This window comes from Cetorhinus maximus, chromosome 22 (genome assembly GCF_964194155.1).
Source record: "Cetorhinus maximus chromosome 22, sCetMax3.hap1.1, whole genome shotgun sequence".
Taxonomy (NCBI): domain Eukaryota; kingdom Metazoa; phylum Chordata; class Chondrichthyes; order Lamniformes; family Cetorhinidae; genus Cetorhinus; species Cetorhinus maximus.
Window position 1 is genome coordinate 25,662,898 of NC_135900.1, and position 25,621 is coordinate 25,688,518.

A 25,621-nucleotide genomic window follows, 5' to 3' on the forward strand; every position below is an offset into this window, starting at 1 on the left:
TTTTCAAGAGCAGGTAACCGTACATTTATTTCTTCTAATTTCTGTGAGCCATCACTTTCCAATGCTAGTCGGAGGTTATGGCCCGTTATTTCCTGCTTTTATTTCAATGTTCACATTGTTTGCTTACAGAGAACTAAAATTTTGTTAAGTACCATGGAACGAGATTATTTAAAACATAAGTTCAACTATTTTATAATCAACACAAAACAAAAGGAAACATATTTAGGTAGGACATTGGTGAACTTAAAACTGAGGAGTGATGTTTATTTTATTACACGCAACAAAATTTGCAAGCAGGAACAAATTGTAACTAGAAGCAAATCTAGGCTCATAATGCATTTATTTCACAACTAGTGTAGTGCATTATCATGTCTTGGACCATGCAACAAGTAGTTGTAAAATATGTCTGGTGTTGCTTTGGGAACATTTATAATTCAGCTAAAGCTCATAACTGGAGAAAATTAACAAACAACTACCAAAGTAAAGCTGCAAGACAAGGAACTCACTGCAGATAGAACGAGTACAGCCACAGACATTTTGAAAGTCAGGATCCTCTGTTAGAACTTCTCCCTGAATTTTTGTTTAAATAAAAAACGTAATCCATAAAACTGTAAAGTATTCATAAAATTGTAGACCAACTCTATAACTATATATTGCTGAAAAGAGAGGTATGTCTAAGCTTTTCATCTTGTACTCATCAGGATACTCACAAGAATACCAATATAAGGAAAGAAACAACAATTTATACTCTAGGTGAAGAGTGTGCTGGTTGGTTGGCAAGTGGCATTGCTATGGAGAATGCACAAAGAACAGGGCCCTGTGTATTAATATATGTAGCTTCCAGTACACACAAATGTGCCACATTATGAGCCTGAATGACAATCTTAAATTGTTTGTCAGCGTAATTCTTAGCACACTGAGGATTATTTAGCAAATGTTGTCCAATCACAGAATCACAGCTAATGTTGGACACTTTTGAGTTTTGCAAGCATGGGCTGGTTGGGTATGGTCTGTACCTTGCCTGTTGCAAACAGCGGCTAGGATATGCTGTTCGATACAATCCACCAGTCTTTGGGACGTATGGCCTACATACCCAGCATCACACAGGCACTGAAATTCATATACCACAAAATGAGTAATGTTCTTTGCAGTCAAAAAGAACATGTACATATATTGCGTCTGTTTCAGCTAAACAAAATAAGTGACAGCCATTCGCTGACACATTCCTCAGGGCAATGCCTTGACTAATCAGGGTCAAGCTACCTGGATTAAATTTTTAAAAATGCTTGGCAGTTAACTGTCAGTCACCATCAGTGTTGGATTCTCCATGGCAACACCACTTGCCAACCAATCAACACCCTCTTCACATACAGTATAAATTGTTGTTTTTGCGAGTGTCCTGATTAGTGCAAGACGAAAAGCTTGGACATGTCTCTTTATGTCAGCAATACTCAAGCTCTGTACTAACAAATGACTATTTCTATAACTATGACAAAAAATCTTGCAAGCAAAATAATTAAAATAAATAACAGGCAGACTGTTGCAACCTAGAATTATTATTGGTTGAGTAAGTGCTTATTGAAGTGTGGTAAAACATACAGCCTGAGGATAAGTTTAGTAATTATGTTGCTTTCTAATCATTAACAGTCATGATGAATATTCCAGTATTTTCTATCTCAGTAATTCAAGCATTACAATTTTTAATCAGCTATCAACCTCTTAGACTTGGCCCGTACCTAACCACACTGAAGCCAAGCAGTACGATGCAGCTTCTTAAAACGTCAGGTTCACACCCAAAGACAGCATAAGCTCATCCCCAATAATCACTTGACAGCTGCTCTTAGGTCAGCCCTGCGGAATTGCTAAAATCCATAAAGGGCTTGTCTGTTCTTCTGCTTGTAAGTGGAGCCTGTGTTAAATGTGCTACCCAGTAACCAGCTGAGACTACATTCAGTATGCAGTCTGTTCATCAGTACAGGAAACGCACATCGTTTAAACAGGACTGATTTCTACTGATTTTAAATTTGGCAACTGTGCTGTTATCAGTCCTGCAGAGACTGCCAGGAAGAACACTGGAGATGATTTTGTTATATTCATCTCTGTGGCTAGAGGTCATGAATGGGAAGGGGGAGTACACTTTAGCTGATTCCTATGGCCGGTGGAGAGTATCTGCAAAAGGGAATCAGCAGAACAATTGAAAGATCAGCTGTTCCAGCAGCAGCAACTTTACCAGCCAGACCAGAACAATGGGCAAGTCATAGAGGTCTACGGCACAGAAAAAGGCCCTTCGGCCCATCAAGTCAAACAAGTACCAAGAATGAAGAAAAAGAGTTCTGGCAGCACCTGGTCCTGCTGGGGTTTCGTTATTGGTGAAAGGATACAGCAATGTTCAACTCTAAATAATAAGATTGTTTATATTTATTTAGAAACCATTATTTTAAGTTGACAACCATAGCAACCATAATAGACTCATTCTGGGAACTAGTTAGAGGTTTTCAGCACTTAGACTATGCCAACTGCAAATTTTGTTCTTTTAAAATCTAAAATGTGAACATATTAAAAGTATACATTTAGCTACCCTTTTATGTCCTTCTTGTTTTGAGGCACATTCTAGTAGCAGACTAGGTCTAGGTTACAATACACTAGTTTATATTGCTAAATTTACATACCACTTTACATGAAATATTGGTAGTGTTTTCACAGTTGCAGTCTGTAAAAGAAGAAAGTTAAACTTAAATTAATGGAAACCATTTTGATATATTCAAAATATTGTTTTTAATAATTAAATCATTCATAGTTACCACATTGCCAATCAGGGCAGCAGATTCCTGAAATAGGTTTCTTTACTAGTTTAGTTCCATCCGTACAGGTCTTGTCAGGGGGAGGACACAAATTTTCATCACAGACTGCAGTTAAGGAGAAAGTAAGAAACAAAATAGAGTCAAATTATTATATTTAGTAAGACTTAAATTGACAAAGGGAGGATTTGCCCAAATTGTTGTTTAGTTCAAATCAGCAGATTCTTTCAAAATTGCAGGTAAAACAGATTGAAACAAAGGTCAACAGGAGCCAACAGTTCAAAAAATATTTTTTAAATACTTGGGAGAATAATTTCAATGGCATACACAATACGTAAATATTTTTGTCTGCATAAGTTTCTTAGATTAATCTATCTTATAGCGGCAGCATCTATTAAAAGAATGAACAGAGACAAATGAATAGTAATAAAAATAAGGAAGCATCAGAAGAGGCATACATAGGAGGAGATGCAGTGGAAAAAGGAGAGATCAGTTTCATAAAATACAGCTGAACAGAGGGAGGCTCAGAAATACAGAAACATATGCAGAATACTTGCCTACAACTGGCAAGCGACTCATCTCCTCACATCTATTTTTCCCAATACTCACTTCTTCCTATCTTTTAGTCACTCCTTCCTCATTCAACTGCAACATGCACTAGAATCCCTCTTTCCATTACGTAATCCATGGCACTGTTACACATATTCCTTTCTCCTAACACTCTTTCTCTGATTAACATACACATTGGAAAGTCACCCCATGACTTTAATAAATTAATTGCTTCCACACGAGCATTTCTAAAATATTTGTGAATCCAGCATCTTTACAATCTGACCTCCCAGGCAAAATAGTGCTTGGTATTGGACTAATTATCCTTCCCCTCCCGCCGTCAGGATCTTCCAGTCCCACCGGAGTCAATGGGCATTTGGATAGCTCGCCGTATCCACCACGGGGGAGCCTGCAGCGGCAGGGCCAGAAACCAGTGGAAGATTGCATTCTATCAAATGGTTGCCCTCAATTGGTAAATGCAAAAGTTGGCTATTTAATTCTGAAACACAGCGATATTCAAAAAGAAATGCAGCAAAAAGCTTACACAAACATAAACATAAAAAATACACAAGAGGTTCGAGTCTCCTGCAAAAGATGAAAAATTGTTTTGTTTCCTCAATGACAAATTAGTTATCCTTTGATTAACACTGCATCTATTTCAAAATTCTCATAGAACTTTACATGAGTTGCTTACCATACAGATTATAAATGATAAAGTTATTACTTCACTCACCACAGTGGTATAGTGGACAACAGCGATCAGTGGTGTTGAGGTCTACTGAAAGAACATCTCCCTCATTGCACACAGGAATTGGGTCAATGCACGACTCACACACTGGAAAATTGGAAAGAAGCTTTTTATATTTATCTTGGGTTTAATCCACATTAAATACGTCATGAGCCACATTTTTAAAAACAAATTATGGTGCAGTATCAACTAATACAGCCAACCAGTGTCACACAAAAGGCATAATGTTAAACAAGTAATAATAATACCTGTATTGTCCCCAACTTCGCTGAGCAAACAAAGTGTACAATAGCATATGGCAGGCACCTAATATAGTCTATTACATAATACTGTGGGAAAGGGTAATTGCCTTGTGGCAGGCTAGCTGATGCATATAAAGTTGCAAGCTTCAGTTCATGGAATTTGTGGGTCTACCTGTAGAAATTACTTTTCTGCTTTCAAAACAAGTTTAAAATGTTAAGTGAAAGCCCAAAGTTGAACAAAGTCCTCTTACCACACTGAAAGGAAAAACAGCAGGAGTCATCTTTTCGTACTTCAACAAGAAACTGGTCCTCTCTACATACTGGAGGTGAACTAGTTGGACATGCCAGAGGGTCACATTCTGTATATTAACAGCAAAGTTAACAGTACACATTTTATTAGTACTCCACTTACAAAAGCAACAGGATCAATATTTTGCACATCCCTTGTTTAAATAAAAATATTCAACTAAGAACATATAGAAATCAATGGAATAGTTAAATCCATACAGCTGTATCAATTAGTTTGTCTTCTGCTATAAACAATTAATTCACTCAAATTATGAAGGTATTTTAACTTTTGCAAATACACCAGAAATAGGTCTAGAAACATTTTTGCTTACATTTACCCAGTTTCTTTTTTAACATTTGCAACCTGTGTGCTTCCTGCTAGATGTTGACATGGACCGGTCAATCATTGAACACGCGACTGATTTTGCACTCATTGACTTTAATCGGGTGTATAACTGACGCTGATCCATAATCACTAGTTGTCCACCATCACCTAAAAAGGAAAGAATCCCCCAAACTCTCCCAAAATGTCAATCTTTATCTCCTATAAACTTACCACATCGGTATTCAGGACAACAGGACACGCCGCTGTAGCCTATCACCAACTTATCTCCATTTTCACATGTTAGAACGTCGGTTCCGCAGATGGTCAAATTGCACTCTGAAGAAAATATACACAATGAGTTTTTACTTTTCATATTTGCCCCTTTTCAGAATTGTTACATTTTTTAAAGAATAGTATAGAAAAGCTGAAAAAAGACACACTGAAAAAGTAGATGCAAAAAGGGGAAAGAATAAAATACCAGTGGGAATGATAGTATAGCACAGCCGCCTCACCTCTCATTACTGAATGCAGTAATACATATTATAGCTTTTTTAAAAAATCTACAAACTAATTCACACTTCCATTGCTAAAAAGAGACCTGTGCCATTTTATTCGAATAACTAACACATACCACAAATCTTCTTTGGACAGCATGCTCCCTCCTCAATGACATCAATAATTATCTCTCCCTCTCGTTCACAGATTGGTGATGATACTTCACCACATTCAGGTTCCATGGCAACAATAGTTCCATTCTCCAAACACTTGTACATACAGCATCCTTTATGCGATCCATTCCAGGTCTCACCTGCTGACCGCGGCAGGCCTTCATTATCTGTGCAAGCTGGAAAAAAAAGACATCAATAATTAAAATCAATATGAGCTTAGGTCATCTGATTTACCAAGCTTTGATTTAAACTTTTAGCAAATTAAATTTGTGTATTAATTTCACACTATCAACGAATTCACTTCTCTTTGCTACACCTATGTGCACTAGTTTGCCTTTCTCTTCTTAGGCAGTCCCTCAGGTTCGGGGATGACTCTGGTTGGATGGGCTCTGAGATGACTGTTAAGTCCAATGCCAGATCTGCAGACTCTGCCATATGTGGGGCAGTTAGTGCTTGAAAGATCAGGTAGATTAGTTGGGAAGTTTGTACACGCTGTCCAAAGCCTCGACTTCACCTCTTCGTATTCCTGACGAAGTCTCGTGATGTGTTCAGTGCCTTCTTCACCGAATCTTCATAATTTTTGTCAGTCACAAGCCAGGGACTCCCACGAAGTGGTGAGCATGTTTGACCTCTTCAAGGATGCTTTGAGGACATCCTTAAAGCATTTCTGTTGTCATCATGGCAATCTCTTGCCACAGCCAAGCTCCAAGTAGAGGTGTTGCTTCAGAAGTCTGATGTCGGGCATATTATTGACAGGTCCTGCCCAGAACTGGTGATGAGTGATCTGCACCTCAATGCTGAGCATGTTGCTTTGAGACAGGACATTGCTGTTGGACCATCTCTCTTTTCACCAAATGTGGAGGATGTTGCAAAGGCATCGCTGGTGATACTTCTCTCATGCTTGAGGTGCCTGCTGTAGGTTTTCCAAGTCTCCAAAGAACATAGGAGTGCGGGGATCACTGCCATGCGGTAAACCATGACCTTAATTTCGGGTTTGAGATTCTGGTCCTCAAATATTCTTTTTCTTGGTCAGTTGAAGGCTGAGCTGGCACATTGGAGGCAATGATGAATTTTATCATCTGCGTCTGCTTTCTTTGAGAGGTGGCTCCCAAGGTATGGAAAACGGTCCACATTTTCCAGAATCTTACCATTGATCTAGTTTATACAACAATCATCTTGCAGAATCTAAGGTCTTCATCTCCCTTCATCTTTATACTTGTCTTTATTTTACATTGACAGGAGGTCTGAGAAATGTATTACATGCACACACAAAGAAAATGGTTACAAGATTAATGTTAGTTAACACTACTTTCACTTTTGTATTCAAAATCAAATTAAATTGGATGCAATTGCCAATAATTTAATAAACCCAAAATCCAATAAACTACATATTATAGAGCTGGGTCATTTCTATTTGCATCATATTTCTAAATTACTACAACATTTACTAACCACATTGTTCCTCTCTAACACAGTAGTTGGAGTCTGGTTGATGCAGCAGAGTTCCTCGAGGACAAACACAACTCTCACTAATAAATGAACAAGTTGGGTCATGCTCCAAATAGAAGTCTTTGTTCTGACATGTTTTACTTTCACAGGCTGGCACACAAGGTTGGTATTCCATGCCTATTGGGCAGCTAAGTGCTGTATGTAAAATGAAACAATCACATTATTGTCAAAATAACACTTTAAAAATATGGAATATGAAATGATCATTTTTAATTTAGCTATTTTACCTATATGAATATCTTATAAAATAAAATGTACAGAAGCTACAAAGATTTATGCTGCTCTACTCAGTGATACCCATTGAAGATGAGTCAATTAAGATCAATTCCTGTTTAAGATATAAAACTACATCAAAAACATTGCATAATTCAGATCCTAGTCACAGGCAAAGATCTTCAACCAAAATGTTATTTGTGCTAGTTCTTGATAAAAACATTTGTATAGGTAAAATCAGCCTCAAAAACATCTTGGTCAGGTCACAGAGCAGCTAGGTCTTTATGTCCTATAGTATAACGCTGTATTTATTAATGGCCTTGTGTCATTTTCAGGATTTCTGGCTATGTTACCACAGGAGGATCTTGGTATAATTTAGAGTAAAATTGTATTGAGTCATTCAGTTAAAGGTAGCTCTCAATACACAGAACAGTAAAGCTGATAAAAGTAGTTTAGTATTCAGGCGAGGAAACTGAACAAGAATGCTTCAGACAATGAAAGTTAGTTTGGAGATTGCAATGAACATTCACAATTGGTGAGGAAGAGTTGTTTCTATTAATGTGATCACAGCAGGAGATGTCTGCTAAGAACATACTCTTGGAAGATGTGGACCAGTTTGCTTGACAGGAGTATTAACAAATCCTCAAATGGAGAAGTCAGAGACTCATCTTCCATTTCCAGTGCATATACAGTGTGCAGAAAGAAGGAACTCATGAGCATTCAGTTAGCTAACTAGGTCTGGAGAGCAAATATGGCTTAGCATGAAGGGAACTTATGGATCTCAAGCTTAGAGCCAATCAGCATTAGGTGACCAGGATAAGTTAAGCAAGACTGTTAATTCAGTGTCATTTAATTATTTTCCTTGTTGTAAAGAAGGTATCCTAGTTAGTCAAATCAAGGAAGATTTCATTACATCTGTTACTCTATATATCCACTTGGTGACTGCAATATAGCATGAAAGTCTCAATATAATAAGGACATTAGTAAAATAATATCAAATGGCAGGAACTAAGCACTGGATCGAATTTTCTTCATCTTCATTTTGTAGTACAAGTTTAGGGGGATTTGATAGCAATCCATTCAGCCAAAACAGATTTGAAGGGTGGTTACTGTAGTTTCATTATGACTAATTTAGAATAATTAATTGTAATATAATAACTATTAATAAGTCAGTAGGCCAAAAACTTACGACAAAATTCTGGAGTCCTCCATGGAATGCAAGCATTGTATTTATTACAAGCTGCTGCATATAAAGCCAAAGCATCACACTGATGTGTCACATAGTGAAAATCCCTAATCCACAGCTCACAAAATATTTCTGGAGTAACCTTGAGATGAACAAGACACTTATGAAAAAGGACATTAAAACAACATGGATCCTTTAATTCATCAACCTGTGAACTGATAAGGAAATCAATCTATATTCCTCTAAATATATTTTTTTTAACAATTCAATTTGTATATCCCAAATTTTACTTAATCACGATACCAATTTTCATGGAATTATTTTACTATTGTGCTGTGATTTAAGATATGACAACTTGAAAATGAACCATACTTGAAAGAAAATAACCAAATTTTTCTGCAAAATGTACATGTGCGTAAGAATGATTGATAACTGACTTGACCCTCCCACTATTTGTAAATAACCCATTTGTTGGTATGTATTAAAGAGAGCCCTTTGCATTGGCCCTCCTGCATGATGCATGAAAGGGAGTATTCTAAATAGATATAAAACACTGTCAACATATTTATAACTTGGAGTGTATTCAAAAATCAATATCGGCAGATTAGAATGGGGCAGTGAAGAATGATTCATTCATATTTCATCAATTCCACAGAACAGAATCCTGTATGTCTATTACACACAGATTGTTCAAACAATTAGTAATTCTAAGCGCGGTACACAATTTCCAAAAAGAAATAAATCTCTACTTACGTGTTGATGACACAGGGTCCAAGGATTCTGATTCAACATATCAAAACAAGCAGTACAGTTACCAGTCGTGCAGTTCTGTTTTCGGCATCTAAAGCAATCCGTCTCTAGACCGGATGTTTCAACCATCCAACTTTCAAGGAAAAGACCTATATTTTCCACTTCTGTGACAATGGTTCCATTTGGTAGCTTGAGATCGTCAGCAGGACTGCCATTACAGCAGCCTAAAAGTAAGCAGACATTGGCCCAAAAAGTTAGTGGTAACGCAGTTACATTATTCTGTTCAGCTATTTGAAAATGGCATTTAGACTTGTGTATATTGTCAGACCCTATTTTGTCCAAACTGGTATTTGTTTCAATGAATGAGGTTAAAAATTTTTACAGCACTAGGTATTAAAATTATAAACTATTCTCAGCAAATATATAGAATTATGTTATTATAAAATCATAGATCTGTTTATGCAATTTTATACATAGTAAATCATTAACTAATCCAGTTAAAATACCAAAATTGCATGCATTGTGATTGTAGTATTCGGCTTACAGACCAGAAGATATCAGGTTAGGTTTTGATTGGACAAAGCTTGAGTTCAGTGGAATAAGGGGAAACAGGAGGAGATAGGGGCTGAATTTTTGCTTCCAAGTTGGGACTGCAGAGTCAGGAAAATTCCCAACTTTGTAAAGCCAACTTGGGAGAAACTGCCCTGGACATTCTGATTTTCATTCCAGGGTGATGGGGGTGGTGATGGGGGGGGGCATCTGCTAATGGGAGTCAGGCCTGCTGACCTCAATGAAATTTTTAACACGGCTAAAGAGCACTTCACTGAACAGAAAAATGATCCTGCAGTTAAACAGGATGGGTTGAATTCAACTGTCCTTCACAACAATTTAGATGTTTGGTAGGCTGACACTTTTTCGAGACTTGGATATGAAAGACCTACAGACAGGGAAGAAAGTAGAGATCAGGTCTTAAAACCTGAGCAGACAGGTTTAGAGCCTGTTTAGAAGGTGAAAGCTCTAAAACTGGCACCAAAGAAAGGCCTGAGGGTAACCTGATGTCTGGCTTTGAAGAAAAGCATGGAACATTGCTGAATTCAGAAGTTAAGCAGCATGACAAGGATATTTTTCTTAAGTACCAATTCATAATAGCCATTGCTCAAAAGTCAGATGGATTGCCAGCAATCAGCAATGTTCCTTGTGACAAAACCAAACAGATTGTCAAATCTATCACAAATGCTATCCCAGGGTCCAGACTCTACACAGCCTATCCAGATTTTAAAAAAGCAACACAAGGAATGCAAAGTTAACATACAACCTTTTAACCAAGGACATGGAAAACCTAGGAAGAACTTACGTAATGCAAAAGGAGATCTCTTGAGAAGATTGAAAGAAAGTGAATCAACCATTCTTATTTGCAAGAGCATTGGGACTCCAAGAAGTCACATAGGTTGAACTTTGAAATCTAGCAGTCATATTCAGTTAGTTTTGTTGTGGGTTAAACCTTATGGCAGTGCCAATGCAAAATGTTTAATTGCAAAACGTTACCTTTACAGTACGTAATAAGGTAACTGTTCAAGTGCTTATAATGTTAAAACGTGTTGAATTTTCAAAGGGTTGAGAAAAAATCCTTACTTCAATAAGGCTTTTATTTTTTCGGGGGGCACATATGATGATACGTGCAGAGAAAAGTCTATATTTTCTGATGTGCTATGTCCCTTTAAGACCGAAGTGCGCTAGGGAGTATTTTGAAAGAGGGTTAATTGGTTTCCTGATTATAACATCATTAAGTTCCAAGAAACCCGAGGATAGTGATGAACTGTTAAGAAGCAAAGAGTAAATAGAAAGCAAATTGCAGTGGAGTTGGATCACCCAATGTTTTCTGTTTGGCAATTCATAACCCACTAAGAATTTGTGTAAAGAGGAAACAAGCAGCATTGTCTCCGAATGGAACAGTTTTATGTTTGGAAGTCCTCGAATGGATCCTGGTGCTGAGAATAAAGCAGAAACTGTGTTACTGTAGGCGGAATTGTCCCAGGTTTATGCAAAGTGCGGTAGCCAGCGGTTAAACGATGCTTTACGCACCAGCCGCAATGGTGACTTCTCACACCGTATCATCCCAAATCTGCCACATTAATTATGCATTCCCAGGAAACACGCTGTTTCCATGGCAGGCGGGCTCACATTCGCCCACCACACCATCACCTCGTCGCTTCATCAGGCTGGGTGCCATATTTAAAGTTCAGCTGTGCACACACCTCTCAGTGCTTCCAGCCCGCGACTGGTGCAAAGAAGACATGGCCCTGAAAGGCAAAAAGACTGCAGACCCCAGGTTTAATGATGCGTCCCTCAAGCACCTTTTGGACATAGTGGATGCGTGCTGTGATGTCCCCTATGCCTGTTCTGGCTGCAGGTTGGGCAGCAATGTCACTAATCTGGCTAGGGAGGCGGTGGCAGCGATGGTCAGTGCCAATGCCGTTCAAAAGGGGACAGCCGCCCAGTGCCACAAGAGGATGAATGATATCCTTTGTTCTGCCAGGGTAAGTCACTCTTCTCATCACTCTCAATTCACATACTCATAAACCCATCACACATCCATAGGGCCGTCACTCACTGCCAGTTCAAGGGACATCACCATTCACTCTCTCTCACACACCTTGGTTGGCCTCATCCTATCAATGAGACCACTCACCACCCACACATGCCAGGCATACTTATCATCTGGCTTGGCAGGCATCCTACTTACACTCTCTCCATCTCTATTCATGCAGGACAAGCTGGCACACAACAAGAGGGAGAGGTCACTGAGCGGTGGCGGAATGCCCAAAATCAAGGTCCTCACAGAGTTTGAAAACGGAGCCATCCAACTGGCCAGCGAGGATCTGGACCGGTCCTGTGCTGACAGTGAGGTTGGCGGTGCTCTACCAAATGAGGATCCAGCAGTGCAACATCCATCAGACAACCATGCTGCGAGTGATGTGTCCTGTTTCACAGGCCACCGCCGTGCACTGATTAACTCCCCTTGTTTTCACAGGCACATCTGCCAAAAGGCCGACAGAGTCCACAACCTAGGGCCTCCAAACAAGCCCCGAAGAAACATCTGAAGCGGAATCTGAAGACGCCCTCCTTGAAGTCCTGTCATAGTGCTCACCCACACCCTCCACTATTGCACAGACACACACCTCGGTGGGACTTAGCATTAGAGTAGTCTTGGGATCACAATCTGTTGAGCACATCGCACTGTCTGATCTGCAGCAGGCGGCGGTAGGGACTTGCCAGCTGTCCAGCACTGGAGGACTGCTGGAGGACGGAAATTTGCTGAGCCGAGTCAGGTGACGAGCCTCTTGACTTGGTCATTTCAGAGTTGCTGGGGCTGCAAAGGCAAGCTCAGGAACATCAGGAAGAGATGTCCACTGCAGTCCTCAAATTGCAAGGCAGGTTAGAGGATTCTGTCCATCTTCAGGCTGGGCTGATAGCGCCGGCATGCCAATGCACCTAGTCCAACACTGGTAGGATGGCGGCCGATATGGAGACCTTGGTTCAGAACGTTGTACCTGCACTGCTACATGGGCTTACCTCCATCGCTGATGCCACAGTTGGCCTCCAACAGTGTGTATGCGAGAAGGATGCAGGACAGCTCGATCTCACTCCAGTTATCCCTTCTCCTCAAGGAGTCAGGAGCCCTTGGGCACCTATAGGGAGAAGGATCAGCAGATGCACACCCCAGCGCCATCCATCCAGGTGTCTCCGGGAGTGTCCGGCCAATCCGACTCCCCTCTTCCTGTGACACCAGCAGCTGCAGCTCCACACCTCGAGGAGGGTGCCACTGCCACACAGCAGGTCCCCGAAAGCAAACTGGAGCCCTCCAGGTCTTAGCCCTCCAGAGGAGACCCATCAAGGTCATCACAGACAGGGCATAGCAGTCAGCAGGCTGCCTCCACCTCTGCTGTGGATGTCCAGGGGACACCAAGACGTAACGGCAGGGTTAGGAAGGTTAAGAAGATGTAGTTGCGCAGCCTGAACATGGGCATTAATCACTTGTACATAATACTCACTGTTGTCAATAAACTCCCAAGAATGTCTCCCTGCCTATGGCTCCTTGTTCTGATGAGCAGTGTTCGTGCCACTAAGATGTGAAATATTTCTGCGCAAGATAAAGGCAGTTGACTCCATCCAGGGCCTCTTCCCTGTGCTTTGTGTAGCCTTCAGACCAAAGTGATGGTCCAGCCTCACACTCCCTGGACACATTACTGATGCCTGCACCTCAAAGCTGCTTGTCATTGCTGCCAGAGTATCGTGGACAGGTGTCACAGAGTTCTCTCATTCTATCTGTGTGCTCTTAGCACCTTTAAGGTGGGGCTGGCCCCCATCTTTTCAGCATCTGTGACCAGTGATGCTGTGCTCCTGAAGGGGTCAGATGCTGAAGGCGGACAAAGGATCAGGTGCTTTTAAAGTTTCATGGCTGCGTCTCTATGATATGACCCTGATCACAGAGTGCAAGCGAGCTGCCTTCAGCCAGGCAGAAGTCAAGCTTCCACAGGGGCTATGTGAAGATTTATAGAGTGAACTCGCTGCATGTCACCATCATCCTCCTGCAATCGAATGGCTATTAGGGTCTCCACTGCATCTCCATGATAGGAGCATTATCACAGAGGGTATATGCGCTGCCAAAAGCCAGACTAGAGTCAGACATTCATAGGTGCAATGTGAGGATCATATGGTATCTCCTCACTGCATGTTTTCACCATCCTCTACAAATATAGCAGCTCTGAAGGCCTCCCGAGCAAGCCTGCCTTGTCTGGCCAGTGCAAGGGCCTCATCCCCATCATCATCGCCTTCAAGGACCTCCTCACCCTCATCCCCAGCGACATCCTCCTCATCGGAGGACTCCAGCTCCTCCATTTCCTCCTCAGCCAGCTCCTCTCCCTGGTGCAGTGCCAGGTTGCAAAGGGCGCAGCAGGTGATGACAATGTATGACATGTTCTGTGGACTATATTGGAGGGCTCCACCAGACTGGTCCATGCACCAGAACCTAATTTTCACCATCCCGATGCTGTACCTGTGGGAAACCCGAGATCTGGGGGAATCCAATTGCTTTTGCACCCTGGCTTTACTGGTCCCGGGCAAAATGCACAAAGTTGTGTGCCCTCATGAATTTGGCATCCATGACCTCATGGATGCATTTGTGGGTGGAGGGTTGTGATATCCCACAGAGGTCAATTGTGGAGACCTGAAAGGAGCCACTGGTGTAGAAATTGAGCGTCGCTGTCACTTTCATGGCCACTGGCAGTGGATGCCCTTCATGTCCGCATGGTGCAAAATCCTGCAGTAGCTTGCAGATGTGACTAGCCAGTTCCCTGTACATGCGCAGTCTTCGGCAACACTGATTCTCGGTCATCTGCAGGAGACCCTGGATCTGGCTAGGTGCCAACCAGCAACGGCTCACTGCAGATTTTTGGTGGTGTGTGCAGGAGCCCCAGCCTCCCCTTCTTCCAGAGGGTGCTGCTCCTCCCTCTGTACTGCCAGGCACCTCAGTCGCTCTCTGCTCCGTCAACTTCACTCTCTGTACGCCATTAGGCATACAGCTAGATCTCCAGGCTCCATGATCCTGATGTACTCCTCCTGCAGGATGAAAGAGATAGGCGCGTGGATTAGCATGGGGGTACTAAGAACCTCTCTTGCTTAAGTCTGAAGGCCCCTTAATGCATCCCGGAGAGAGCTGGCCACCACTTGGATGGCCAGAGTTTAGTGTGCTGCATGGCTGCCCCAGACCCCAACCACCTCCGCCCCTCTCCACCTGACTGATTGGTGACAGCTTTGCACATTGGACTGCATGCTGTGCTCTCAGCTCAGGCACAGGCATTCTCCTAACCTGCACTACAAGGCTGCACAGTTAGCTTGAACCATGGGGGAGACTAGTCCAATCCGGGATGATTACATTGCAAGGGGCTGTGAGTGCCTCCATCTGTGAATGCTTCACAGCCAGCTTGCCCAGTTGTCCAACTGTTCTGCAGTCCACTAAAATGCTCATTAGTTTGCAGTCTGTGCCCGAGGGGTGAAAAGCTCTGGAGCACTTGGTGGCACTTTGATGCCTCTACATTGCTTGAGTGGGCAGATAACTTAGAGTTTCGACTCTAATCAAATCAATGCGGCTGTGCCTGAACTGTCTCAGTTGCAGAGGAATGGTCACTTGTACAAGGTTGTCCTAATGTGTGGCCGCTTCCCTCACCCATCCCCCCTGACCCCGCACTAGCGCTTGTATGCTACCTTCACCTGCAGGGCAGCCTTTGCCCCCCCTTCCCACGGTCACCTCAACTGCAGGGCAGCCTTCGTCCCCACTCCCAAAGTTGTCTCAACCGCAGGGCAGCCTTTGCCCCCCCCACCCCAACGCGCCTCAATCTTGAAATCCGACAGGCGTCCCTCGCAAGCACTCCGCAATGTTACTGTGCACTAACCTCTAAGTTCCCCTCAAAGTGCAGCCCGCCAAGTGTACACCTTATATATGCTGTTGTGAAGCACATCAGTGCTAGCCTTATAGGCCAGGATTTTCCCCTCGGCGATTTGGGGGTGGGGCCCACTCGCTGAGGGGAAAATGACGTGGGATGACGTCAGGAGGAATCCCCGACGTCATCCTGGTCCCTTTAAATTTTTAGGAAGGCAGGCGGACCGCGAAATCAGCTGTCCGCCCTCCGACCTGTTAATGGCCAATTGAGGCCATTGACAGGCTAATTAAGATAATTAAAGACCTGCCCGTCCAAGCCTAAGGCTGGCGGGCAGGCCAGGAGCCCCAGCGGGCTCCAGATTATTCATGAAACTTCATCCACTGGCGGGATGAAGTTTCATGTCCATTTTTTAAAAATTTAATAAAGTTTATGTGTTTTTTATTAACATGTCCCACCTCGTGTGACATTGTCACATGAGGGGGACATGTTAATAATTTTTTAATGTTTCTATTTTTACACTTAACTTACCATCACTAATCTCCCTGAGGCAGGACTTTGCCTCAGGGAGAAGTGCGCTCTTTGACAGATGGGGAATCCCTCCCCCCTCAGAACAGGAAGCGAACAGCGCTTCCTGTCGGGGATGCCGCTGGGCGGGCTTTAATTGGCCCGCCCACTCAAAATGGCGGCGGGCCTCATTTCAGTGGCGGCGGTCGGCTGGCCGTTCACCGCCAAGCCGGTGAGGCCCGCACTCCATCCGAGGGCAAAATTCTGCCCATAATGTTATGCTGATGTATTACAATGAGGTTCCTGACTTCTAATGACAGGAAATGCAGCCTGCCATCGACGGGCTGAGCGGACGATCGCAAACTGGTTTCATGATGTCATGAAATTATCCACTCACGCTGCCGAACATGCCCGATGCCAGCGGGCACAGATGATCCTGCCCTGGGTGAGGTATACAGTTGTAAAGAGCAGGGAGCTGAAGACAGGAAAGGCAACAGACTGTGAATTGGACAAGACTTTCTGCTGTTTCAGTGTTACCAGAGTCCACGAGGTAGGCTAAAGGGGTAGGAGAAGGTGCCATCAGGACTGTTGTGACCCGAGTGAGAGAGGGTTCATAGACGTGGGCCTTGTCGGTGGTAACTATGTTCGGGGACTTCAGATGGAGTACAGCTGCTGGTGAATGCAACCCAAGGATTGAAAGGATTGAGTGGGAGGTGAGAGACTCTATATAGTGGAGGTTGAGTTAGAAACACTGGGATTGCATGTGGTATCATATTTGTGCAGGAAGTAAAGCAAGTGCTTCGTGAGGCGAATCTTTGTTTTAGCAACTATTTAAATGAAATTCACCCTTTTATTTGAAATATCCTTCACCTGTTAATTAATGTTTGAATTATGTTGATTTTAGTTAGTTTGTTACAGTTAAAGTTTTAAAAATGAAGTCTTGTCCATCAGTTTTCTTTCTGTTGGCTCCTTGGGGATTCCTTTCCTTTAAAAATTATCGGTCTCTACGAGGATTGTAACAATATCTCTCAAGTACTTTCATGCTCCTGTCTCACCGACCTCCACCCGACCCTCCCTGCCTCCTTGGTGTGAGGATGCTGCAAAACCCAGATCATGGCTTTCTTTACACCCTCCACAATGGTTGTGATAATCAACTTGGAAATCATTTGGATCAATACTGGGCGGCTTCAATCATGGGTAGGCAATCCATTGCATTAGATTACCGCCTAAACAATGAAATTGTAAATAGCCCCAAATTACTTGCTGCTCCAGCATCCTCTGCTTGCCCCCTCTCACACACCAGCTGCAATCTCTTTCCTTCTCCTGGCTGCAGCTCCATCCCACTTCCTTTGGATCAGACTTTCAATCCTATTTGCCCGCTTAACTGACTATGGTGCAATTCCCCTAAGACACATTCCCCCCTCTTTCCCACCATTTCCCCCATGTCTCCTAAGTATTATATTTTGCCATCTATCTTCCTGTGTACTCTACACCTTATGAAAGGCAAAAAAGATACATACATATTGATAATATAAGAAATATCTGTGAGAACTAGACATATTGTTGACATATAAAAGAGAGAGAAGGCAGATGGAAGGAGAGACTTATAGAATGAGACAGAAGCAAAAATCAGAATGAAACAGATACTAAAATGAGGAACATATATAGCAGCCACACAGAGAAATAAAGAGATAAATAAAGGCAGAGAAAATGATTTAAAACAATTAGAAAGGGGAAGAAGCACTGTTACTGGGAGAAATTGTTTTTGTCTATGCACAAGAGATAACTATGATACATTGTCCATCAATTAAAAATAAATGCATCACACTTGCATTTGATTAGCTCAAATGTCATATTCATAAAGCAGCAATGAACCAGAATTGAAGATATACGGAATGGTATTATCTATTAGAATTCAATAACTGCAACGAAGTTTGAAGGGGTGAATGGGTACAAATCTCAAATCATAGATAACAGAAAAACTTTACGAACAACACATGTCCACAATTTACTTACCACACAAGCCTTTAGTTCCTATCGTTCTGTTGGAAGGCAAACCAAATTCCAACACAATGATGCCTGTGCTGCGATACCACTGAATAGTAACACCAGCTGGGGTTGTGATCAGGTACATTGCTCCTGTGTCCTGTATATGGAAGCCTAATTTTGTAAACGGCAGTCGAGCAGGTCTAGAGTTCACTGTTGTCTGCAAGCATAATAAATGCAACTGAAATCTTTCTATACAATGTCCTTCACAAGTTGAACAATTATACATTTTTATAAACTATTTAAGAAGAATTGATTTACAGAAAATTTATTTAAGCGACAATAATCTGCCCTGCTAGTCTGTGTATAGATGAGTGAACAGAAGTCAGAATATGTAGTTACTAATCTTTCAGGTTATTTGCAAGCAGAACTGACAAATTAGGAGTGTGATTTGCTGTGGCTCACGAGTAACCAGCTAGAGACTACCCAAGCTTATTTCAGAACATTCCATAAAACTAGCAAAGATTGGAGGCTTCATAGCTCCGTTATGAATTGTATTCAAGCTAAGTTCCCAAGGGTTTAATCCAGTGTGCAATGCTTCTCCCGGCTCAACTGCAGACTATTGCCGGGTTCTGGCCTCTCCCTGTCAATTGTCTGCCAGCTAGATCGCCTTTCATCCTGATTACTCCCCTGCTAATCGCCTTTCTTCCCGCCCCTCGCTCCTCTGATTGCCTTCATTCCCAGTTACTTACCCATTTCCCACACCTATTGCCTTCTTTCCCAGTCAATTCCCCCAGCCTCACACCCCCCCACCGTGGCCTTCTTTCCCAATCGCTCCTCTCTCTGATAGCTTTCTTTCTCAATTATCTTCATCCTGAATTTTCAAGCCTCTTCATCAGCATGCTGTGTAAAGTCACCCAATGTCAGATGCACCTTATGCTTACCCATTCGGGTGCAGGGATTATCCACAGTTTGTGACACAAATTAATTCCTAGGCCGACCACTTGAGTCAAAGGACAAATGCCAATTTTTGTTTACTGATGCCGAGTTTTGCCATAATTATCATGTATCGTAATTACACAACTATATGAACATTAATTAAATTATTAAGATACAGTGGAAATAAATAATGATAAATAATAAATAAATAATACAGTAGACGTTGTCTAGTAACCAAAGTAATGGCCTGGGATGGAAGTCATGAAACTACCAAATACTGTAAGAAATGCAAGAGTAAAAAAGGGCTCATCATTTATATGGATGATTGTTAGTTATTGCACTATAAATTAATAGAAATAGTAGTAATTTCATAAAAGAAATGCAAAAATTATTAGCAGTCATATTCAGATGTTATTAACGTCACACTCACCAGTCTTTCCAGTCGATCAATGAGAACTTTATGGTTACGGGAGGTTATATTCAACTTTTTAAAGCACAACCCAGAATTTCCTCCAGGCACCTTAATGATAAAAGCAATGATAGCAGGTAAATAAATCATTAAAATAATCATCTTACATTACGTGATGATTTGAAATGAGTAGTGTTAAAATGTAATGAAAGTAATAGTCATGTACTTACTGGGCGTCTTATAGAATTTGCACTCTGTAATTAACAAAACAGCATTTTTTAGAAACATAGCAGCTAATGAATAATTTTAATGAATAATTTTCATAGATGATAAAATATAGCTTAAAATATTATTTCTTAATAATTAATTCAATAACTATCTAGGCATATAAAATAAATATGTCTACTGGTCAAAAACAACTGAAGTTGTTGATATAACTTAATATACTACCTTTTAAATGAAAGTCCCAAACATCACTTTTTATTCAGTACTAATTTGGTTCTGGTTTTAGAAAAATGTTTAAAGTTACCTCACGGGTAGGACACTGTTCAATATGAGCAACAATAGTTTCTTGCGGTAACAGAGTCAGTACATAGGCTGCAGCATCATATACTCCCACATCATTGCCATCAAATGTGATGATGTGCAGGTCAGAAAACATTGAGCAACGACCTGACAAAGCAAATATATTAATTGGTTTGAAACTACTTCTTGGTAAAGAATTGAAGAAATATAGTATATGTATTTTGAAGCAGTATTTTATCTCCATTGCTTTTTGCGCAGTTAATGGAGATTTTCTTCTTTCTGTATCTGTGGTGCACTTTGTCTCAGTCTCAGCAAAACGAAAAAGGGATAAAGATCCGTTATGTCAAGTTTCTACCCACATTGCACTGCACTAGTATTTCCTAAGGCTGCCCAAAATTACATTATTGTCCTGCACTTGAAGTAAGCTCTATACCTGAAATGAGGTAAGAAGGGGTGTTCCCAGCCTCTCACTTCACATTGCTTTTCATACAATCATTGGGGTCTCCAGTTGTGGGATGGCTGAAAAAGCTAGACATTAGGGCCTAGGCATCTGGATCAGACTGGGTCATTTTGGGGAATCCATGGGCAGCTTGAAGATTGAAGAAAAGACAGATCAAAGCTTGGTGGTGTATCACCTCCCGTAAGGCTGCAGGGCTCTCAGGGAGCAGCCAGGAGTCCCTGATTCCATTGGCCAAAAGGTCAGTTACAGGCCACACATCTGCGATCTTGGTTACTGCTTTTCTTCCCAGCAAATGCCCAGTGAGGTGGCAGACCTGTACCTGGATTGTACCTGGGAAATGGGAGTGAAGCCCAGGACAGGAAATTCAGGGTGTCTATCCTCTGGCAGAGGAAAATGTACTCTGAAATGCATTGACAAACACTACTGTCTTTAAGTCAGCTAAAGGCAAATGCTTGCGTGAAATCCTCTTAACACTGAAAAGTTTAGAATCTGTGGTTTTAAATAAAGTTTCCATTTTACAGACTACCTGCTGTAAAAGAAGAAAATAATTATTCCTTTCAAATCTGTACATAATAAGAATTAACCAGAAAAGCTTCTCAGTATACAATACTTTGTACAGAAACACAAATTACACAGAATTATTCTGAACATCTTCTTCCATTGGGGGGTTGTATGTATTGGGGCAAGGGAGGTAAATGCAAAATAGGACAATTATCAAACTCTTGGGTATATAATATCAAATGCCTCATAGAATGTAAACAAGTTTAAACTGTGACTATGAACATGAGACAAAAAGACCAACAGCTTAGATGTGATTAAGTAGACTGATGATAAATTTCAAGTGTTATTCTATTCTTCTAATCGTAGGCACCAATACCAAAACAATTTGAAGCCACCAACTAAACAAAGATTTTGAAATCACATTTTTTTAATTCATTTATGGGATGTAGGTGTTGCTGGCAAGGCCAGCATTTATTTTCCACCTCTAATTGCCATTGAGAAGGTAAGCCATCTTCTTAAACTGCTGTAGACTATGTGGTGCAGGTACACCCGCAGTGCTGTTAGGGGGCATTTTTACTCAGTAACGATGAAGGAATGCCAATATAATTCTAAGTCAGGATGTGTGTGACTTGGAGAAGTTCGAGGTGGTCTATTCCCAAGCACTTGCTGCCCTCCTGTTTCTAAGTGGTAGAGTTCATGAGTTTGGGAGGTGCTGATGAAGGAACCTTAGCAAGTTGCTGCATTGCATCTGCTAGATGGTAAACGTTTAGTCACAGTGCCAGTGGTGGAGGGAGCAAATGTTTAAGGCGGTGGATGGCACCAATCAAGCAGGCTGTTTTGTCCTGAATGGTGTCAAGCTTCTTGCGTGTTGTTGGCGCTGCACTCATCCAAGCAAGTGGAGAGTATTCCTTCACTCTCCTGACTTGTGCCTTGCAGATGGTGGAAAGGCTTTGAGGAGTCAGAAGGTGAGCAGAATACCCACCTTCTGACTTGCTCTTCTAGCCACAGTATTTATGTGGCTGATCCAATTAGGTTTCTGGTCATTGGTAACCTCTAGGATGTTGATGGTGGGATTCAGCGATGGTAATGCTGTTGAATGTCAAAGGGAGATGGTTACATTCTCTCTTGGTGGAGAAGGTCATTGTCTGGCACTGCCTTGTATACTCATTAAAAACAAGTATTAGATATCAGTCGAATGATATAGCAGTAGAAATAATAGAGGCTGATGGGGTATCGTACTTAGAATCATTTCTAAATTTAGTATAATTAGAATTTTTAAAAATCTGCCTTTTCTATATTCAGCAGTGGATGAAGATTGTGGTGCCATTGATAAATATACTATTCTTTGATGTATCTGTCGTGGGAAACTAAAGGATAAGCCAACACCAAAGGTAACAGCTATCCAGTCACTTTCCCATAAAGAAATTCTCCTGTTTCAGCAATATTTCACCATCATGTGCAGAACCTCATTTTTTTATAACTTCAAGGGCAAAATTTTCAGCTCGGCAGGTGGGTATGCACCCGACTCGCCTGAGCGTGAAATGATGTGCGTTGACACGAGCGATTGTCCTGATGCCAATGTGCCGTTGCGCAATATTTCAGTCAGTGGGCGCACGCTAGAGTCGACAGCGCCCCCGCTGACAATTAAAAGGCCCGTTAAGGCCATTAAATTATCAATTAAGTTAAATTTTTCACTGCCTATCCAACCTTACGGTTGGTGGGCAGGTGAAAAGGCCAAGTAGCCTTTGCACTTTTAGGAAACCTCATCCACCAGCGGGATGAGGTTTCCTAAAGCGAATAAAAATTAAAATTTTAAAACGTAATTTATAACTTGTCCCTACTCATGTGACAGAGGGGACATGTTTCATTACATTTTTAAGTTTTTTTTTTATAACACTTCATCTCCCTGAGGCAGCTCTGTGCCTCAGGGAGATTATGAAGCACGCACTCGCTTGCATGGGCGAAGATTGCACTCGTCCCACTCGCACTTCCCCCACCCTTGCCCGCACAGGCAGCATTGCCGTTCGTGTTTCACGCTGCTGGGCCTTAATTGGAAACGTGTAAGAGGCTGATAGAGAGGTCAGAGTAGGAGTGGGGCAGTGAAGCAAAATGTTAGGCAACCAGCAGCTCAAGATCACAGTTACGGACTGAATGGAGGTGTTCTGCAAAACGATCAGCCAATCTGTGTTTGATGTCCCCAATGTACAGCAGAGCACATCATGAGCAGTTTACTAAATTGAAAGAAGTACTAGTAAATCGCTGTTTCCTTGGATGGTGAGAAGGAAGGATGTAAAAAGCCAGGTGATCTATCTTCTGTGTTTGCATGGATAGGAGATGGGGTATTGGGAGTGATTGAGGAGTGGACTAGCATATCGCTGAGAGAATGGATACTTTGGAATGCTGAAAATGGGGGGAACAGGAAGATGAGTTTGATAGTACATCATGTTAGAGCTGGTGAAATGGTTGAGGATGATCCAATGAAGTGGAAGTTGTTGGGTGAAAGGTACATACAAGGGAAATCCTATTGTGGTTCTGGGAGGCAGGGGAAGGGGTGAGAGCAGGAGCATTGGAAATTGGACAGACATGATTGAGGGCCCTGTCAACCACAGCAGAGAGGAATCTTTGGTTGACAACAAGGAAAAGAAATTGGAAGCACTGTAATGAAAGGTGGTATCATCAGAACTGATGTGAGGCAGACAGAGAAACTGGAAGTATGGAACAGAGTACTTACAGGAAGTGGAATGGGAGGAAGTGTAGTCAAGGTAGCTGTGGGTGTTAGTAGGTTTATAGCGGATATTGGTCAATGGTCCATCTCCAGAAATGAAGATAGTGAAGTCAAGAAAGAGAAGGGGAAAATTGGAACGGGCCATGTGAACATGAGGGCAACATTTGGAAGCTAAGTTGATTACATTTTCCACTTTGGGTTGAGAGCAAGAAGCGACACCAATACAGATATCACTGTATCAGGGAAAGAGCTGAGGAAGGAAACCTGAGAAGACTGGACCAAAGAACGTTCTACATATCCCATGAAAAGATAGGCTTAGCTTGGACCATACTGCTCCCATAACAGCAATTTTTATTTGGAGAAGTGATTGGAGTCAAAGAAGAAGTTGTTCAATATGAGAACAAGTTCAGCCAGGTGGAGGGGATCGATAGTGGATGGAGACTGGTTGTGAGAAAGGAAGAAGCAGAGAGCCCTCATGGCATCCTGATGGGAGAAAGAGGTAGAGAGGAAGATTGGACATCCATGGTGAAAGGGAGATGGTTAGGGCTAGGAAACTGAAAACCACCAGTTAAAGTGGTGGAAATGTCGGAAGAGTCCCTGATGTGAGTGGTAAAGGACTGCTCCCACGCTGCAGTTCCCTCTCCCAGTGTCCAGTCTCTCTGGAGTCCTGGCTTCAACTGAACTTTGATTTGGGATTGGCTATCTGTCCCTTCTAGGCTGCTTCTGCTAGTAACTGCCTCCAACTGCGATCAAAACTGCTGTTTTTTGTGTGTGCGTGTGTGTGGGTGGGGCCTGCATCTTTGGATTCCTGTTGGTAGCCAACAGCACAGCTTTTTCTACTCTTGTGTTTGCTTTAACTTCTCCCCAACAGTCGTAAAATTCATTAGAAACACAGGTGTACAAACAGCTTTCAACCCGCTGTCTCCCTCAAAAATGCAACTAAATCCCAGGTTGCACCTTTTGAAGTGAAACTAAAACTTAATTTGACCTTTTCTTAACACAAATACAGAAAAACAAATCAAACTTAAACTTTAAAGCTAAAACTCATTCCTAACAGCCACAAATACACATATAACTTACTTAAACAGTCTCTATTTCCTAACACTACCAGGGCAGTCCTATTTGTGGATCTTGGGGAGAAGGTAGGAGTGAATTGGGCAAGGTTGGAGTGCTATGAGGTTGGTGGCCATGAAGGGAATATCTTCAGAGGAGATGGGATCAGTGACACACTTGGAAATGATGGCTTAATGTTTGATGGTGGGACCATCGTCCGGAGAAGGGAGGAAGAGGTGTCAGAGAATTGGCATTCATCCTGCACAAGGTAAAGGTTAGTTTGCCAAACAGCAGCAACACCCTTATTAACAGGTTTAATGGTAATGTTAATATTGGATCTGAGAGAATGGAGTGCTGCAAATTCAGAAGGACGTAGATTAGAGTAGGAGGAGGAGAAATTTTTTCATTTACGGTTGTGAATTCTTGGAATTTTCTACACTAGAGTACTGTGGATACTCAGTCAATGAATATATTATTCAAGATAGAGATTGGTAGATTTTTTGGGTATCAGGGGAATTAAGGGATATGTGGATAGTGCGGGACAGTGAATTTGAGATAGAGGATCAACCACAATCTTGTTAAATGGGGGAAGAGATTAGAAAAACCAAAATGGCCTAATCCTACCCTTATTTTTTGTGTTATACATTCCTATCCCCTTATGTATAGAGAGTAAGAGGCAGAGTAAGGATCCAGGTGGAGCGAGTATTCTGCAAGTGTCCATTGCAGTGTCCAGAAATGGAACAAAGAGAAGAGGTGAGAGCCAGAGTCATTTGAGGCCAGAGCGGGAAGGTAAACAGCAGCAA

The 25,621-nt window shown here is 41.9% G+C and overlaps 1 protein-coding gene across 1 annotated transcript in view; it reads right to left on the reverse strand.

The window, feature by feature from the left end:
• otogl (otogelin-like) overlaps positions 1 to 25,621 on the reverse strand; it is a 198,979-nt gene that overhangs the window by 22,872 nt on the left and 150,486 nt on the right. Inside the window, exons 35-48 of the mRNA XM_078568563.1 lie at positions 20,084 to 20,226; positions 19,785 to 19,808; positions 19,576 to 19,665; positions 18,237 to 18,426; positions 9,280 to 9,500; positions 8,530 to 8,668; positions 7,071 to 7,262; positions 5,582 to 5,794; positions 5,182 to 5,286; positions 4,589 to 4,696; positions 4,081 to 4,182; positions 2,802 to 2,906; positions 2,670 to 2,710; positions 507 to 570 (exon numbers count right to left, since the gene is read on the reverse strand). Coding sequence (XP_078424689.1) covers positions 507 to 570; positions 2,670 to 2,710; positions 2,802 to 2,906; positions 4,081 to 4,182; positions 4,589 to 4,696; positions 5,182 to 5,286; positions 5,582 to 5,794; positions 7,071 to 7,262; positions 8,530 to 8,668; positions 9,280 to 9,500; positions 18,237 to 18,426; positions 19,576 to 19,665; positions 19,785 to 19,808; positions 20,084 to 20,226 — 1,737 coding nt within the window. The remainder of the gene's footprint in view (positions 1 to 506; positions 571 to 2,669; positions 2,711 to 2,801; positions 2,907 to 4,080; positions 4,183 to 4,588; positions 4,697 to 5,181; positions 5,287 to 5,581; positions 5,795 to 7,070; positions 7,263 to 8,529; positions 8,669 to 9,279; positions 9,501 to 18,236; positions 18,427 to 19,575; positions 19,666 to 19,784; positions 19,809 to 20,083; positions 20,227 to 25,621) is intronic.